This window comes from Nelumbo nucifera, chromosome 6 (assembly GCF_055504915.1).
Source record: "Nelumbo nucifera cultivar China Antique chromosome 6, China Antique-T2T, whole genome shotgun sequence".
In the NCBI taxonomy this organism is placed as follows: domain Eukaryota; kingdom Viridiplantae; phylum Streptophyta; class Magnoliopsida; order Proteales; family Nelumbonaceae; genus Nelumbo; species Nelumbo nucifera.
This window is the reverse complement of record NC_142654.1, coordinates 6,174,248-6,193,183: the sequence shown is the minus strand read 5'-3', so window position 1 is coordinate 6,193,183 and position 18,936 is coordinate 6,174,248. Positions and strand designations below refer to the sequence as shown.

General features: G+C 36.8%; 1 protein-coding gene across 5 annotated transcripts in view; it reads right to left on the bottom strand.

Annotated features, from left to right (window-relative positions):
* The window catches only part of LOC104604458 (uncharacterized), a 66,163-nt gene that overhangs the window by 7,370 nt on the left and 39,857 nt on the right, over positions 1–18,936 (bottom strand). For all 5 annotated transcript variants that reach the window (XM_088889443.1, XM_010268790.3, XM_088889444.1 and 2 more), the window contains 3 exons: positions 12,921–13,257; positions 8,394–8,487; positions 6,692–6,800 (listed from right to left, as the gene is read on the bottom strand). In XM_088889443.1, coding sequence (XP_088745569.1) covers positions 6,692–6,800; positions 8,394–8,487; positions 12,921–13,257 — 540 coding nt within the window. The remainder of the gene's footprint in view (positions 1–6,691; positions 6,801–8,393; positions 8,488–12,920; positions 13,258–18,936) is intronic.

The window sequence follows — 18,936 nt, the reverse complement described above, 5'->3', positions numbered from 1 at the left end:
TCTTTCTTCCCAAATACACCATAACACTGCTTGGGCAATTGTGCACCAGTAAATTTCCCCCTGCTTCCAAGACCACTGCCCCTCCATTGCCATAAGAGATCAATTAAGCTTTTAGGAAATACCCAGCTGTAGCATACAAGATTAAGGAAACAGTACCAGTTGACTCACCTTCTTTCAGACATAAAGGGTAAGCATTGGGGGAGATAAACAATCTTCCTTTGTTCTTCCAAATTGACAGGTACGAAGCAAGATTGGTAAGAAACAGATTTACTCAAACATAAAGAAATGACTACCAGGAAACCTTTGCACTTGTAGCAAAGATGAATTCATTTTGAATAGTTGATGTAGGATGTGAATGAATGGCCTTTGGTGAGAAACTTATGGCTGTTGATGACTGTAATGACTTCATGAAGGATTATGAAAAAAAAAAAAAAAAAACAGTGAGAAAAAAAGATAGAGGAAAGACAGAATCACTCGAAGAATACCTAGAAGCACTCTAGGGCATGGGAATGACTCATCATAAGTAGCATAAGCAGGAGTTCAAATAAGCTACATTTTTTTTTTGAGTCAATTCAAATAAACTACATTGATCCTTGTTTAAAACATCCATACATATTTAAAGACTGTAGACATAAGAATCCTAGGTCTCAAAAATATAAACTTAGTAAATTTCTACTATCCTATTTCAGCTCAAAGAAGACTTAATAACTCTTAAACTACTTATTTAATAACTCTGAAACTTTAAACACAAACCATCCATACTAGAAAAATCAGATCCTATCTTGGATCCCATGGAAATACATACAAATTCTAAAAATTCCAATTTTGACTCTTCTCCTCCTGCATCAGTGGCTCTCTGGCCATTGTACTAGATAGATGTAAAAAATGTCTTCTTTAAATGCTGAACTTAAGGAAGAAGTTTACATATCAATGCCAATGGAGATTAAGTTGACTGGTAATAAAAAATGGATAAGCAGGTTGAGAAAGTCTATCTAGGGGCTCATGTTTACTGATAAAAAAAAAAAAACCAAAAAAACAATACAAAAACAAAGGCTATCTATGGGCTCAAACAATCTCCTAAATACATCCAGTAGGTGAAGTTATTCTTGCCAAGAAACTTGAAATCAAGGATTTGGGGCCTTTGACATACTTTCTATGACTTAAGGTTGCCAAATATAAAGCATGTATTTTCTTTAACAATGCAAGTGCATTTTTTATCTCCTTTAGGAAACTAGGAAATTTGGTTCAAAACTAGGATATATGTGGAAATATGCTTATATTCTGTAAAATGATAAAATAAGCATTTATACACTTTTCTAGACTATTATCTTCCATGATGCATATCATTTTCTTCTAAATAAATAGTTAGAATAAATCATATAAACTATATAGACCATTTAATATTTTATTATTAAGAAAAATATTTTATCTATGCATTTTATTTTATTCTAATAAGTAATTAGTTTAAGTAATATTTTTATTATTATAAAAATATCTCTCACTATTTTTTATTTTTGTGAACATTTTATCTCAAATATTAACTTTCTTATTATTTATTCATTTTTTTGTTGCTTTTATAATGAGGGTCTACAATATCATCACTAAATCATATTTTTTTTAAATCTTGTAAATTATATAAACCATTTAATATTTTTATTATTATAAAAATATTTTATTTTATTTTAATAAGTAGTTAGTTTAATCACTTGTTTTTTAATTTTGTTTTTCTGAATACTTTATATTTTATTTTAAATATTAATTTTCCATTTTTATTAGCTTTTATAATGAGGGTCTACAATATTACTATAGACCTACATATACTTGTAATAAGACTATAATAATATATTAAAGATTCTTTCTATAAGTTTTCTATTAGGAGTATTACAATAGACCCTATTGCACCGTACAATAGTAGTAATGTTTTAAAGATTCCATTTAAAGGCTTGCTATTGTGATGGCCTATAGACTTTAATAGACCATCATGTACTATAGCATGTCTTTAATAACATAAACTTAAACATTTAGGATTAAGGGTTCATCGGTCATTAGAACCCTCAACTTGAAATTTTGAAGATTACAAAAGATGCAACGACGCAATGCAAATAGTGATGACTGCAAGAATTTCAGGAATCCGAAGATGAAGATGAAGAAATAGAAGATGAAGACAAGCATTCTCCTCAACCTCGAGTCCTCAACTCCTTATCTTCTATTTTTTTTTTCCCTTTATTTTTCATGGTTATTCACTGAGAGGAAAATAGGGATAGCATTGCATACCTGAACCGAGACGAGACTTGAAAGTGAGATGAGAGCAATTTTTTTAGAGTTTTAGATGTCTAGTATCCTGCTTCTTGTTCAAAGAAGGTATTTCAGTGCATGACTGAGGGTAGAAGCTACTCTTGTGCCTATTCGAGCCTGAAGTTATAGTTCTTCCAGCTTCATGTAAGTAAACTAAAAACTTCTTTTTTTCCCGTTTAATCTCTCTTTCTCTTTTTGTTTGATATGAAATTTGATTCTCTATTTTCAAATATATGCTGAGTTGTTGACATTTGGATGAAATATTTCAAAATATTATACTTCTTTTTTGTTTTTTCTGAACAACATAGGCAACATTTACCAAAGTGATCAAAATATCAACCGACACTTTGTATTTTTTTAATTCAAGAGTTTTTGCTAGTAGGTCTTGACATTGACATATTTTGGGCGACATTACTGAAATGTCGCAACATTTTAAACCATGATCTCATGAGGCAAATCTTCATGCCAGTCGTCCTTCAAATACCTCTTAACCTTCTCCTTATGATATTGACCTTCCCATTGCTCTTTGTAGTAGGACTTATTCCAAGTACCCTATTTCCTTCTTCACTTCTAGGGATAGAAATTTTCCCCATAAAACCGGGGAAAATGTTTTTGCCCCGAACCCAATGGTAAATTAGTAAAATATGCCTAGATTTAATATTGATTTTTAAAATATCTCAAAGTTTTCTCCAAATTCTTAAAATCTTAGGATCCCATAATCCATTTCTAAAGTACCCCCAAATTGCCATAATTCAATTCCTAAAATACCCCAAAATTCCCAGTCCTATTTATAAAATATTCATAATTTAGATTATTTTTAGGTGGCTGCCTTGGGGTGGGGAAAATTCGGGGATTACCCGTCCCTGATGAGGAATGGCTGCCTCGCCCCAAATCTGCCCCACCACCAGGGATGGGGTGGGGATGGGGAAGAGCATATTGACTATGGAGAAGGGATGGAGAGGGGGTGCCCCTCCCTGATCCTGCCCTATTTCCATTTCTATTCGCTTCCACAACTCATTTGTCTCCTAGTTATCGTGCCTTCATTTTTATTATTTGTAGTGTGTCTAAAGGTATAAGGCGAGACTGGTAGGAAAGGGGTTCTCACAGACACATGGTGTGAATTATAATGAAACTTTTGCTTTGGTTGCCAAGATGAAGTCTATCTAGGTGCTCTTATCCCTTGCTATCAATTTCTCCTAGCATCTTCATCAATTGGATGTGAAGAATGTGTTTTTGAATGGTAACCTTGAAGAAGTATATATGGTCCAACCTCTTGGATTTCAGGTGCAGGGCAGTGAGGATAAGGTCTTTTGTTTGAAGAAATACTTATATGGCCTAAAGCAATCCCTAGAGAATGGTTTGAGAGGTTCAACAATGTTGTCCAATAGGTTGGTTTTGTGCAGTGTCAAACTAGTCATACATTGTTTATGAAAAGAGGAGGTAAGCTGGTTGCTATTCTGATTGTGCATGTGGATAATATTGTGATTACAGGAAACTAGGAGGAAGAAAATCAAGAGTTGAAGAAGCCTCTGGCTTCACAGTTTAAAGTTAAAGATCTTGGACCTCTGAAATATTTCCTTGGTATTGAAGTTGCTCAATCTAACAAGGGTATCTTCATCTTCCAAAGGAAGTATATCCTTGGTTTGTTGAAGGATACTTGGAAATTAGGGTGTAAACCAACTGATTTTCCTATGGATCCAAGTCATAAACTTGGAAATTGTGAGGGTGACATTCATTAGTATTAGAGACTCATTTGGGCCAAAGGAGTAATCTGGAAGAGAATGAGGAGGATCAAGTAATGGGTTAATAAGCAAGAAACCGCATAATCTGAGATCTCTCAACATAGTTCATGTGACAAAGGTATTTTGAAGACTAAAACTAGGCTTAGCAGGGGCAGGACCTACAAAAAAATACAAATGGGTTTATAGAAGGAAAAGAGTGAGAGGTAATGGGACTCCTGAAACTGGTCAAAGGAGGGTGGCATTGCAAGTTCAGTCATAGCCTCCCCCTACTATGAAGAATCAACAGGAAAACAAGGTGGGTGGCATTGATTCGGAATCTAGTGGAATCAAGATGCCACAGGATACTGTTGTTGTTGGAAAAGGCTCAAGTGATGCGGCTATACAGGATTTAGTTGACAAAGAGGTGATGGTTGGGAAAATCTTGGGTCTGTATTTTTTGGGGTGGCAAAGAATTTTCCAGGAGGGCCTTTGAGAAATTTGAAAGAACGAAAAAGGAAGAGAAAGAGAAGAAGAAAGCTTTTAATCAAGGGAGCAAGGATTGGGATGAGGGTTACTCAAATCGGGAGGATGAGTTTACAGATGAAGACTGATGCGGGCTTCAGAAAGGCTCGTGTGTGGCTGGTTGGTGGTCATAGTTTTATTGGGTCTTGTAGTGGGCTTAATTGGGTTTTCCTTGGGTGTAAGCAGTGGTTTTCTTAGGCCTTTGGGAGTTTAATGGAGCTGCTAAAAGACTTGAGGTAATATCTTATCATCCTATGTTGTACTTATGCCTTTTTCTTTTATTTTAATGAATTTTTCTCTTTATTCTTCAAAACAAATATCTTTCCATGACTAGACTGGATATTGCTTTTTCTGTAGGTGTTCTGAGCCAGTAAATGCACTCACCTAGACCCACTAACTTCAACGCTACTAGAGGATTCTAGTTTACTTGAAAAAACACCTTGGTAGGAGTCTCCTCTTTACCAAGCATGGTCACACAAAGGTGAAGGTTATACTGATGCCAATTAGGCTGGTTTTATTGATGATAGGGGATCCACTACTGGTTACTGCACATTTGTAAGAGGAAATTTAGTCACTTGGAGTAAGGAACAAGTAGTGGTGGCAAAGTCAAGTGCGGAAGTTGAGTATAGAGCCATGTCTCAAGGAGTTGCTGAATTTTTGTGGTTGAAAAACGTCCTCACTGAGTTTGGCATGTGGAATTCAGATCCTATATCATTATACTGTGATAACAAGGCTACAATCAGGATTGAGATTGATAAGCACTTCATACATGAAAGAGTGGAAAGGGGTGAAATTTGTATACCTTTTGTAAAATCAAGAGAAGGGGTGAACTTTGTATACCCTGCTCATTGAAGAGCAAGAGATATGTGTCAAGTTGATGCATGATATCTACAACCCAACTTGAGGGGGAGTGTTGACGTGTTGTAAGGGGTGTTTTTATGAATATTTCAGGCATAGGGGGTTTCCTGTTATTTTCTTTTCTTCTAGGGATCACTATAATTATTTATATTTATCAATATATTAGGGTGAAATGGGAGCCACTACTAACCCGTTCAACTTTTCTCCCCATTCTGTATGTTGCCTTCTTTTGTTCTTCTCTTCCTCTCACTTCTCTTCTATCCTAGGTTATTCTATGACTGACTACAAAAAACAATGGCCATATTAAGGTGAAAGTGTAGATTAATGCTAAATAGGCTAGCTTAGTGGTTGATAGGAAGTTCCTTTGTTGGTGGTAATCTAGTCACTTGGTTAGAAATCGGATTTAACCTCACAAAACTGGTCTTCACACCCACCTCATAGCCCTTGCACCGGTGTATTGCGAACATCTCCCCTTGAATAAAATATACAAGTACAGAGATGTTTCTGTGTGTGGCTACAAGGGCTGTGGTTGTGAAGACCAATTTTGTGAGGAGGAAATCCGAACTCACTTGGATAAGTAAAATGTAGTTAATGATGGTTCATTCTAGTGCTGAAGCTAAATATAGGGCAATGGCTCATAGGGCTTGTGATTACTTTGGTTGAAGAGTTGGGATATCCAGACTTTTACATGAGTTGGAATATCCAGTTGTTAGTCTAATGAACTTATGTTGTGAAAATAAAGCTGCCATGTGTATAGCACATAATCCAGTCTAGCATGATAGAACCAAATACATTGAAGTTGACCAGCAATTTATTTAAGAGAAGGTTGCTTCAAAGAAAATTTGTCCACCTTTTGTGAAGACTGGTGATCACCAAGCTGAAATATTGACTAAGGCAACTGATAAAACACAGCTGGAGGGGGTGTTAACAGTACTGAGTTTTACAATATTATTATAGCCCCTCCTTGTACTTAAAGCTATAAAGGATATCCTTTAAATTTCGGTTCTAATTAACCTGCTGTTAATAAAATGATAATGAAGCAAATGCCTCATACTTCTCTCAAATCTCTCTATTTTCTTCTTCACACCATCTTCTCTTCTTTCTTTCTCTTTGTAAATCATAGTAGATTCACAAGTCATAAATAATGGAGAACAGCTGCCTCTTGGAGGATGTAAGTAATACGTTGTGAAAACCATAAAATTTAATATTTCCAGGCAATCCATATTCAGTTGAAAACATTGTAAATTTTCCATTCAGTAAACAAAAGACATTAAAGCATAAATTTTTAGAGATACCTCGAACATTCATGTAGATGGCACGATGTGGAAGTTCATATGGTGGGCACTGATGACAAAGAGTTTTATCAGACCCAACAACATTCTTAAAAGTGCCAGCCGGGCATTCCTGCAGTAACACAATTCACTTATCCTAAAAGAAATTTTGAGAAGAGAAGAGATCCAAACTACACAAAAATATTTACTAGAAAGCTTCATATATGCTTTACCCTAACTTTTATCACCAACATTATCTGTTTATATCCTAACTGTTTTTATTGGTAGCATAAGTCCTGTTTGGGATTTCTATACTTCTAGGAAATAGATGCAAATAAAACAATCAAAAAATGAGGAAAATAAATGCCTGCATAAATGCACACATTTAGTGGTACATAGGGAAGAATGTAACTTTCAATTCAATAATATTTCCAAAGATTAAGGGATACATAGGACTAGTAAATGTTCTGTATGGGTCACATAAATTCCAATGGCAATTTCCAGAATTCAGCTGGAGAAAACTAGAAGTCATGAATGTTGTCAAGAATGGATCAGACAGTTGAACTAGCAGATCAGTGACCCAGTGATCTTTTCAGGTCTTAATTTTTTATGGTTTTCATGGCTGAAGAATTATATTTCCAGTTAAACTGGTAAAAATCTAGTGAGCTTTCCATTTTCCGACTGATCCAAGCCTGACAACACTGACCAATCCTGGAGTTATGAATTATCACAACCATAGTTTTTAAGGTGCCAAGGTGAGGCTAGGCAACAGGGGGCGCCTTGTCGCCTAGTTGCCTAGGTGATGGATTTTTTTTTAAGTAAAAACATATATCCAAGGGTAGTTCCCTAGGTTCCATAACCATCTTTCCTTAATAATTATCCATAATTTTCATAAAAGAAGTATAAATTTCACGTTTTAAGTTTAGAAAATCAACATTTAATGAGAAGAAAAGGAACAAAGGAAAGAAAATTCAAAAAATATAGCAGCTGAACCCCTACTTTTGTTATAGGAAAAGAAGAAAAGAAAAGGGTGGAAGAAGAAGAAGATTTGTAAGAAGAAAATATGTTGATTAGACAAAATTTTAAGTTCTTCCCTTGCTTATTGGTTCAGGTTCTGAAATCTTTGAGGATTCAAGCAAGGATCAAAACTTCGATACGATACGCCCTGTATTGGGTGTATTGTGTTGTATCTTTGGCGCCCCAAATCCAATACACATGTTTACAGGTGTTTCCGGGAACCCGTTTTTAAAATAATAATATATGTATATTTAAAAATGAAATTGAAAACCAAAGAAATAAAAAAATAGGGGGAGTATCTTTATAAGTACTGATACACCTCTGCCGATACACAGAGGTGTGTCGATACTTTGAGCCATGGGTTCAATACAGCAGTTAGAAATGTTTGTGTTGATTAAACTCTAACAAATAAGAAAATAATAAAAAGAAATTAGTACATAAACACATAAAATGAATATTCTAGTTTAATAATGCCTATTTTATAATGTCAAAAAATTAAAAATATAAAAGTATTTTATAACATAGTGCACAAAACTACTTGGCGGCTGGGCGAGGCAATCCTCCAAGGGCGCCTTGTCGCCTAGGCGTCGCCTTGACAACTATGATCACAACTGCATATGCATCAGTTCCAGTGAGATATAGAAGGACTAAAACGGTTTAAATTAATAACTGTAAGAGTATCATGAGAGGAAAAAGTTGCATAAGTTACCTCACAAAAAATCCCATAAAGCCCTTTTGGGCAAGCCTTACCAGTAACTGTTCCATTTTCTCCCGTAAGGCCTTTATTCCTCCCCAATCCTCCTCTGTCATAAAAACAAATAACTCAGCATCCATATGCTTTAAAAAGACCACTAGTTGCATGATTTAGCTTAAAACTTAAACAAAAAAAGAATAAGGTTGACATTAAAGACAAACTGGACACAAATATGCAGAAATTACAGAAACATAATGAGGTTCGTTGATGTAAGAAGGGTTGTTCCTGTGGGCTGTGGCAGCTAGGTGGAGTATCAAAGATGTGCAATTTGACTATAAAGGCTTTTAGGTCAGATACAGATTACAGAAATCTATAAGTTTCTCGCCAGAACAAATAAATTTTCAAGAACAAAGAAAATATGTGCAAGAATGGGATTTTTCTATGATATTTTGTGTGCAAACTCAGAATAATTGGGAATATTTAATCTGAAAGGGTTCTGAAGAGTTTGGACACAGGGATCTCAGTTGATCTTGCAAAACAACAAGGAGAAAATGATTGGGAAAATCTGACACCAAGAAATCTTTAAGAGAGATGGGAGACATTTTGAGCCTTGTGAAGAGTTGGAAGAAATGCTAAACAGAAGGTCTTGATTAAACCTGTAACAGAGAATTAGAATATAAATGATAGAACATAAAAAGAATAGATGAAAAGAGATGAGGGAACAGGGGTTCATATTGAGAATAAACAGACAAGATAAGATATCACAACAAGGAAGACAGCACATATTTGGTGGATTAGACATTTAGACAGTCAGAGGTTATGAGGAGACAGGGATTTGAAGTAAGGTTGTGGGAAGATATGATGCCAACTAAAAAGTCACTTGATGCCTAGAAAACATATTGTATACATCTTTAACTTTTGCAGTTACAACAAAGATCCATGAGAAATTGAGAATTGAAGAGTATGTCAGCAAGCTCCATCATTTGGCTACAAGGTCTGACATACAATCAAGTGCTGAAGGACCTTGGTGTTTAAGATCTCAAATCAGAGAAGCATTGACTTTATCTTCCAATCCAAACTGGTCATTCAGTTGGGTTCCTATGTCTTCCAAAAGTCTAGCAGATAGTAAAGTAGGATGAGGGTTAGCAAGAGAGATCTAGAATGGGGGACAGGGGCACATCTGTAACCCACTTTATCATTGTTTTTGTTGATGCTGTCAGCCATTGGCTGTTGAAGTATCATCTTGCCAACCTCTTCAAGTATCTTGAACAGCAAGGCTGCTTTGTATGTGATACAAGAATCTACTGTTAGTCACAAAAAAAAAAGTTACATCTGAACAGTCTAGTGACAATATATATTTGATGTCTAATGCCACTCAGGTTGTCTACCAGATTAAGGGCATCCCCATAGAAGATCTACCTTTTCTGAGAAATGGTTGATTTCATTAAAGAAAATATAATAAGCACTGCTGAGGGAGAGATTTCTCAGCGGCTGGTTATAAAGAAGGAAGAGCCAAGAGGCAAAACATTACACAGTAAAATCATTATCCTACAGAATAGCTCCCCAATGATCCACGAAGTGACTAAAATGAAAACCCCTTAAGAGAAGATTAATGGAAACCCATTTGAACAAGATGCTTTCAGCAATTGCGCACACTCTCTGGAAGACAGGCTTGGTCATCAAGCAGGCGGCTGTTCCACTCTTTCTAGTTGCACCAACAAAACACCATGAGCAGCTCTTTCCACAGCACCTTACCCCTCTTAGAGAAGGCCTGCCCTCACCAAGAGGACGTTAGGGAGGCAAGGTCTGGGGAATCACCCAACTCATCTCAAACAGTCTTAAAACATGGAAGATGGAACTTCATCTTGTAAGAGTAAGTGCAATGAACAAGGAGATGCTGGATAGTTTCTTAATCCTCCCCACACAAACAGCAGCGGTTGACAAGGATCATATCCTTTTTCCCCTCAAAACATCACTGGTGGGAATTTTGCCCTTAAAAGCAGCCCATATGAAGAAGTGAACCTTCAATTCATGCTTATTCCTTTACACCTAAATAGTACTGTATTCTCTATCCAACTCAAGTACAATGTGGTTCTATATGTTCAAAGCCTGCCTCAACTTCTCCAACTAGGCCATTTGTGTATGTGGTTAATCAAGACAGTGTAGGAAATTCAGCTGCAACTAACTCTAGGAAGGATTTACAATACTTTTATTGCAAAAGATTTTGTCACTTTCTCTTCTCAATGTCCAAACAAAGTTGTTCTCACTAGTTTACAAGAGGAGGTTGTTTATACTTGAGACCAAAGTCATAGAACCTGAATTTGATTTTACAGAGGTTGTTGTTTTTGAAACAGATGAGGATGACCAGGATCCATGTCTAGTATTGCGACCTTTATTACAATACTCAACCAGTAGTTGAGAATTGTAGAGAACACTGATGTGGACCCCCACTGTGTCCGTACAGTTAGTAGTTATATTAGTTATTTCAGTTTGTCAGTTAGTAGTTATTTCAGTCTTATATTATTAATTTGTTTTATTTTTTGTCATGTAAGCAATAAGGGTAATTCAGCCCTTTTGCATTTAGTTGGATATGGATATAAATACAAGTAGAGGGGCGGCAATTGCTAGCTTTCTCACTTCTTTTCTGAACCCAATCTTCGAGTCCTCCTTCTCCTCTCCTTCTCTTCTCTTCTCTCCTTCTTCTCTTCTATCTTTGTCTGTCTTTTCTCATCAAATATTTAAAACAAATTATAGTCTTGTTCGACTACTAGAATGAAGACTGGAAGCAAACTAGTAATTTTCAGATGCCTAATAATGCCAAGGAGAATCGTCTCATGATGATAAATAGTGGAAGATGTAGTAACATAGTAACTGATGAATCATGAAGAAACTAGATATGAAAGTAGAACTAAACCCTGAACCATGTAAGGTGCATTGGGTTAACAACATGAACCTTAAAGTGGACCAGCAATATTTGGTTACTTGTTCAATTGGAAATCTCAAAGACATAACACATTGTTACTAATATACAGTGATTGATTTATGCAATAAACAATGAATTTTTAGATTCAAGAATTGAAGCTTTTATGGTAATCCTAAAGTTCTATTCATTTTTGGAGAAAGAATAAGTTAAATGCAATTAATGCCAAGCACCCCAAAAGTGTAGTCTAGCTTCTTCTGCCTGCCCCTTTCCCTAATGATTGCATTTTTTTTTGATAATTTCCCTAATGACCACAATTACTGATTAGGTGTTTGTCCCCAAAACAATTGAGTCCTATTCACCCTCTGTTGGGACAAAGCATCAGCCAGACTATTTGCCTCTGAACCCATGCCAAGGTAGTTCCCATTTCCTTGGCCAAGTATCATATCTCTCTCATGATATTTTGGTATTGTCACAGTCATTGACCGCTGTTCTTCAGCCATCCCACTATCACCCACCATTATGTTCCTAAGGTTGAGCAAGAATTGGTTTTCTTGGGTTTCTATTTCTTTTCCCCTTCTTCTCCTAGAGTTAGATCTAAACCTTCTTGCTTGTTTCTTGAATTCAGATCTAATTTCTCTTCACTCTTTCTTGAATTCAGATCTAATTTCTCTTCACTCTTTCTTGAATTTTGAGACTGTTCTTGGTTCTTTTCTTGATTCCTTGCATTCTTGTTTGATGTTCTTATGTATCTTTCAATCTTCTTGAATCCTCTTGATTTCTCAGAAGTTCTTGCTAGAAAATTTCTTCTTTCTTGAAATTACTGCTTACCAAAACCTATTTTGCCACCATATTCTTTGATTCTTGCAATCTTGCTTCAATTTGACTCTCAAGATTGGTCCAAAAGGATAAAAAGAGACCTGTATGAAAGCTATCCTATGGTTGATAACCAAGTTATCTATTAGTTAGAGTTGATTACATATGCCCCAAATCATCACCAGGGACAACTGACCAACCCAATGTTTTAAAAAGGCGTAGGAGGCACATGCTTGGAGGCACACCTTTAGGTGAGGTGCCCCCAAAACACCCTGAGGTGTATACCAAAGGCATTGATACCTCTGAGGCATACACCTCATACACCTTTTTCATGAGGCGTGCTAGAGGCATACGCCTCATGCGTCTCACACACACCTCATACAAAAAGATAGAAAAAAAAAAAGAAAGAAAAAGAAAATAAAGGAAGATGACACACATAATTCCAATAAGACTCAAAATTTATTTGTTCATTGTAGCTCTCCTACAATGTAAAATTATAGATCCTAATACACAAACATAATGCAACTTAACACATAGAATAAAAGAGAAAAAAAAAATTGCGAGTAAAAATTATGGGAAGCATAAGATGGCACACCATATGATCAGAAATTGCAAATGATTACATACATTTAAAACATATGGCAAACTATAAAAGTAAATGAAGACAGGTCAGTTTGTTTCCTGCAAGTTCATGAAAAAGCACATTTGATGCCTTTTCCTGTCCAGGATTCAAGGAAATGAGACAAATTTAAGTGTGAAAAATACTTCATAAAAACATAATGCCGAAGTGTTGATTAGATACAGACCCTGTGCATATGCTTCCTTTGATGCTTGCTATGGGCTGATACTCATCACCTGTCAGAATGTCAGACCAATCAAAGTGAATCCTACCGCCACCACCACCTCCACTACCATTTTGACTACCTTGTCCTCCAACACTTGAAATAACAGCATTGTCTCCAAGGGCCAGTGCACGCAAAAATAAAAGGATAGTTCCACCAGATCCACCCCCAGGGCTTCCACTTGAACTATCTAAGCTTCCATAGCCCTGCTTTCTAATGCCTTGTTCAAAACTTTCTCCATCTGCCTTAAGAGAACCATAAATGGACAAGCTTGACAAGGAATGCTCCAACGAACCCATCACTGTTCAACAAAGACAGAGAAAACATTTTTTTTTTGAAAAAGATAAAGCAACTTTACCAAAAGAAAAGAAAAAAAATATAAAAAGAATAACTATCAGAAGAGTAATGAGTGTGATTAGAAAAGAATATGAATAACCAGAATATCAGGTTCAAGAGATTATAAAAGGCTACTATGCACTATTGGAATAAGAGATCTATTTCAAATCAGACAGTTTAAACAAATGGAAGATATAATGCCTATAAGCCATAAGATAATTCCCTCCAATTTCCCATGCCCAGTATCCCTTTTTAGTCTTCTAATCAACTAAGGCCCAGGAAAGTCAACTTTAGTAAAAAATGGATAAATATAAATCAATATCCTTGATTACCTTGCCCTAAAAAATCGACAATATCTTCATATCAAATCCAAATATCCAATATTAACAATAGACAATGGACTGTGTGCTCTAGAACCTAGAGATGCCTTTTACTCCGTGAATAATGATGTAAGATTTTACTAATGATTACACACAGAAACTGCACCACCATCAAGGCCAGAATCTCAGTCCAAACAAAACAACCACTAAGTGGAACATTGACATCCAAAACTTTTTTTCCAAGTCATAGTCAAATAGCACCTAATTTATTTAGTATAGTCAAATCGCACCTAATTTATTTAGTACTTCACTTTTTTTTTGATAGATCTCATTTAGTACTTCACTTAGCATGCACATATTCAAAGGTATTTCTTTTTGGTCTGGAAGGCAGGAAGAGACAGTGGCTTCTTGGTCTAGGGTGAGGTTGAAAAGTCTGGGGAAGAGACAGTGGCTTCTGAATTCCCAAATTTTTTACTATTCTGATTCCAGTAAGAGCAGCCATCACCTCAGCCTTTGTGGAACCAGCCAATCCAATTGGACCACTGAAAGTCCAGCATATGTTGCCCCCATCAAAGTTTAGGGTCACCTTTCCATCACTGAGAACAACCAGTTGCCTCGGAATTGCTTGTTGAGGGTGAGGAAGAAAAAGAAAGGAATTCCTTCGAACAACTCTGAATTGACTGTCCAGAGGTTACAAAGGTACATTATATCTGAAATTAATTCTCTGAGGGGCCTAAATTTATTATTATTATTTTTTTTTTATAAATGAGTGAAATTTTATTAAACCAGCAAATAAGAGTTACATGCAACCCGTGGAAAGGCACGAGATGCGACCTTTCCTTTAAAGCTAATTACAGAATTATAAGTACAAAAAGAAATTACACTGAAGCCCAAAATAAAGTATCCCAGGAAACCCCTTGTTCTGCAAGCGAATCAGCCAATGAGTTTGCTGATCTGCCTACCCACTGAGCTCTGATTGTCATATTCCTTGTTAACCATTTAACCTTTTTGAGAAGATCTCTAAAACCCCAAATCACAGTGTCTGGATCCTTCAACCAACCCACTATCACCTGGGAATTCCCTTCAATAATCAGATGCTCTATGCCTAGCTGATTTGCAAGCTGGATTCCTTGTACAGCAGCCAGTAAATTTATTATCAAAAAGGCATTTATTTCTTTCATCCCAAAATCCCCACATCACTGCATGAAGCACAGATTGCCAATAAATTTTCCCCTTTTGCTTAGTCTTATTCCTGGCCACTGATGCAAGAACTCTTGAATGTGCTCTGATATAACCCAGTTGTAACCTGTCATTCTCAAGAAGTAAAGCCAGATGTTTTGGGTGAATTTGCAGTGGAGGAGGATGTGATCTGCTGATTCACCTTCACTCAAACATAAGATTCAGACATGAGGAGAGAAAGTCTTCCCAAGTATTTCTTCTGTAAGAGATCATAAGTGTTTAATCCATGAAGACAAGCTTCCCATACAAAAAAGCAGACTCTAGTTGGGAAATGGCTGCACCATATCTTTTTGAAAGGGAAGGAGGAGTGATGTTTACCTGCAGTCAGGGCCTTGAACATAGACTTAGAAGAAAAACGCCATTTGGGTGGTGAGTCCAAACTCGGGTATCTGAGGAGGAGGGGGAGATGTAGGCTTCCTTAAGGGTCTGAAAAAGAGCAGTTAGTTCAGAAATCTTCAGGTCCCTTAGAAGTCTTCTAAGGCAAAGGTTTAGGGTGTTTTCAGCAGTTTGGTCTGGAAGGTAGGAAGAAATAGTGGTTTCTTGGTCAAGGGTGAGGTTGAAAAGTCTGGGGAAAGAGGCAACTAAGGTAGAATCTCCCCACCAGAGGTCTTTCCAGAATTTTATTTTTGAGCCATTTCCCACTTTATATCTTATAAAAGGAAAGAACAAGGTGTGAGTGGAGACTATACCTTTCCAAGGATTTGTTGTCTTTCACCCGTTTGTATTTGATTCATATTTGCTTGTGATGACAGCTGTCCATAAAGCATTGGATTCTTTAGGAAACATCCAAAGCCATTTCCCCAAGAGAGAGGAATTTTTCTCTTTTAAGTGCCTAATTCCCAAACCTCCTTCCTCTTTAGGCTTGCAGACTTGTTCCCAACTGACTAGGTGGCTTCTTTTCTCCCCTCCTCCTTCCCAAAATTTCATTGAAGCTTCTCAATCTGATTTTTGACTTTGGTCGTTATCTGGAAGACTGAAAGGAAGTAGACTGGCAGATTTGCTAATGAGGCCTTTAAGAGAGTAAGCCTTCCCCCTTTTGAAAGATAGCACTTCTTCCAAGATGCTAATTTCTCCTCACATTTCTCTATCACCGGCCCATAAAAGTTGAAGGTTTTTGGATTCCCTCCAAGGGGCATCCCTAGATAGGAGATAGAAAGTTTCTCCTCTTTACATCCCAACAAAGATTTAAAATTTTCTAGAAGCTCCTCTTCCATTGCATTTAGTGCTACTAGACCACTTTTGGAGAAGTCAACCCTTAATCCAGTGATTGATTCAAAGCATTCAATTACCTTCTTTGTGTTTGTGATGTTGATTAGAGAGGCATCCAAGAATAAAATAATATTATCAGCAAATTGTAAATGGGAAATGTGACTCTTGCCTCTTTCCACTTCAAAACCTTTCACAAGATTAAGAAGATTGGCCTTTTCAAAAAGATAATTAAAAATTTCCATTACTAGGGTGAAGAAAAAAGGGGGAAGCAGACAACCTTGTCTGAGCACCCTGCTAGCCTTGAAATAGCCCTTAGGTTCTCCACTAATCAACACTGAAAGCCAAGAGGAACAAATACAGCCTTTCCTTTGATAGTTGAACCAATACAGCCTTTTATCCACCTGATCCATCTCTCACCAAAGCCTCTCATCTTTAGGCAGTCTAAAATACAATCCCAGTCCACTTTGTCATAAGCCTTTTCAAGGTCTAGTTTGACTAGGACCCCCGGTTTCCCAGAGACTTTCCTATCTTCCACACATTCATTTGCAATTAGAATGTTGTCCACTATTTGTCTTCCTTTTACAAATGCAAATTGATTTGGGGAAATTAGGTCTCCTAGGACTTCTTTGAGTCTTCTTGCCAACACCTTAGCCAGAATTTTATAAATGCTCCCTATCAAGCTTATTGGTCTAAAGTCTTTAACCTCCAAGACTCCCCCTTTCTTTGGGATGAGACAAAGAAAGGTTGAGTTTAATCCTTTATTAACAATGACAGAGGAGTGGAAGTCCTTGAAAAACTACATCAGATCTGTTTTAACACTTTCCCAACATTTTTAAAAGAAAAATAAGGGGAAGCCATCAGGCCCAGGAGCCCTGTTTCCATCCATACTAAAGACTACCTCTTTAATTTCTTCCTCTTAGAAGCTTCTTTCCAACCAAGCTTTCTTGTCAGCTGATAGAACTGTACTTTCCCATCTGTTCAAGGTGAAATGGTTATTATTGTCCCTTGAGTACAGACTTTTGAAGGAGAGAAAGGCTTCCTTAATTTCCCCAAGATTCTCCACTTCCCCTTGGTCCACTTTTATCTTAGAGATGAAATTTTTTCTACGCCTTCCCAAGGCATAAGTGTGAAAGAATCTAGTGTTATTGGCTCCTTCTTTCAGCCATCTCACTCTTCATTTTGTCTCCAGTAGATTTCTTCTCTTCTAACCATCTTCTCCCACACCTTCCTCAAATCAGCTCTTCTACTCCTGCTTGAGTTATCTAGGGTACCATTTTGCTCTCTACTATCTTTCTCCTCTAATAACAAGAAAATTCTTTTCTTCTCTTCTTCATGAGCTTTAAACTCTTCTCTTTCCCAAGATTTTAGATTTCTCTTTAGGTATTTTAATTTCTGTAACAGCCTGAATCCCATCCAGCCCTCTACTTCACATTCTTCCCACCAAGCAGCAGCCTTCTTGTTGAATGATTACCCTATTTGTGTTTGTGTTGTTGATTAAAGAGATATCCAAGAATAAGATGATGTCATCAGCAAATCGTAAATGGGAGATGTGAATCTTGTCTCTTCCCACTTCAAATCCTTTCACTAGATTAAGAAGATAGGCATTATCAAAAAGATAATTAAAGATGCCATTACGAAGGTGAAGAGAAAAGGGGAAAGTGGGCAACCTTGTCCGAGTCCCTAGCTAGCCTTGAAATAGCCCTTAGGTTCTCCATTAATCAGCACTAAAAACCATGAAGAGCCAATACTGCCTTTGATCCACCTGATCCATTTCCTACAAAAGCCTCTCATCTTCAGGCATTCTAAAATACAATCCCAATCCACATTATCATAAGCCTTTTCAAGATCTAGCTTGACTAGGACCCCCGGTTTCCTAGAAACTTTCCTATCTTCCACACATTCATTTGAAATTAGAATGTTGTCCACAATTTGCCTTCCTTTTACAAATGCAAATTGATTTGGGGAAATTAGGTCTCCTAGGGCTTCTTTTAGCCTTCTTGCCAACACCTCAGCCAAAATTTTATAAATGCTCCCTATCAAACTTATTGGTCTAAAGTCTTTAGCCTCCAAGACTCCCCCTTTCTTCGGAACGAGACAAAGAAAGGTTGAGTTTAAACCTTAACAATGGCAGAAGAGTGGAAGTCTTTGAAGAATTCTATCAGATCTATTTTTACAATTTCTCAACACTTCTGGAAGAAAAATAAGGGGAAGCCATCAGGCCAGGAGCTCTGTCTCCATCCATACTGAAGACTACCTCTTTAACTTCTTCCTCTTCAAAGCTTCTTTCCAACCATACTCTCTTGTTAGCTGATAGGATTGTACCTTCCCATCTGTTCAAGGTAAATTGGTTATTATTGTCCTTTGAGTACAGGCTTTTGAAGTAGGAGACAAAGGCTTCCTTAATTTCCTCAAGATTCACCACTTCCCTTTGGTCCACTTTTAGCTTAGAGATGAAATTTTTTCTACGCATTCCCGAAGAGTAAGTATGGAAGAATCTAGTGTTATTGTTGTTAGACAGTGTATGCCCTTAGCTCCAATCAGCATGATGTACATTATGACATTTACTATAAATGAATAAAGTACATATTTGATTCATGTTATTATGGTGTGTTTCTGTGTAATATCCTTAAGCTGGACACATATGAGACTCGTGTTAGTTTAGAATCTTCACAGTCGTTGGATAGACCTGGGGAGATTTATCCTGCCAAGGCTGACATTGGTGTACTGCCAAGTTGGTTGGGGTAGCTTGTTTCAACTGCTAGGGTGAGATATGAGGTACATGTAGTGTGGGTTTTCTTGAAACCTTGAACCGGACCAAAATTCTAGTATTGCCCTGGACCTTGGAGATAGATGGGCAAAACTGTAATGTTACACTT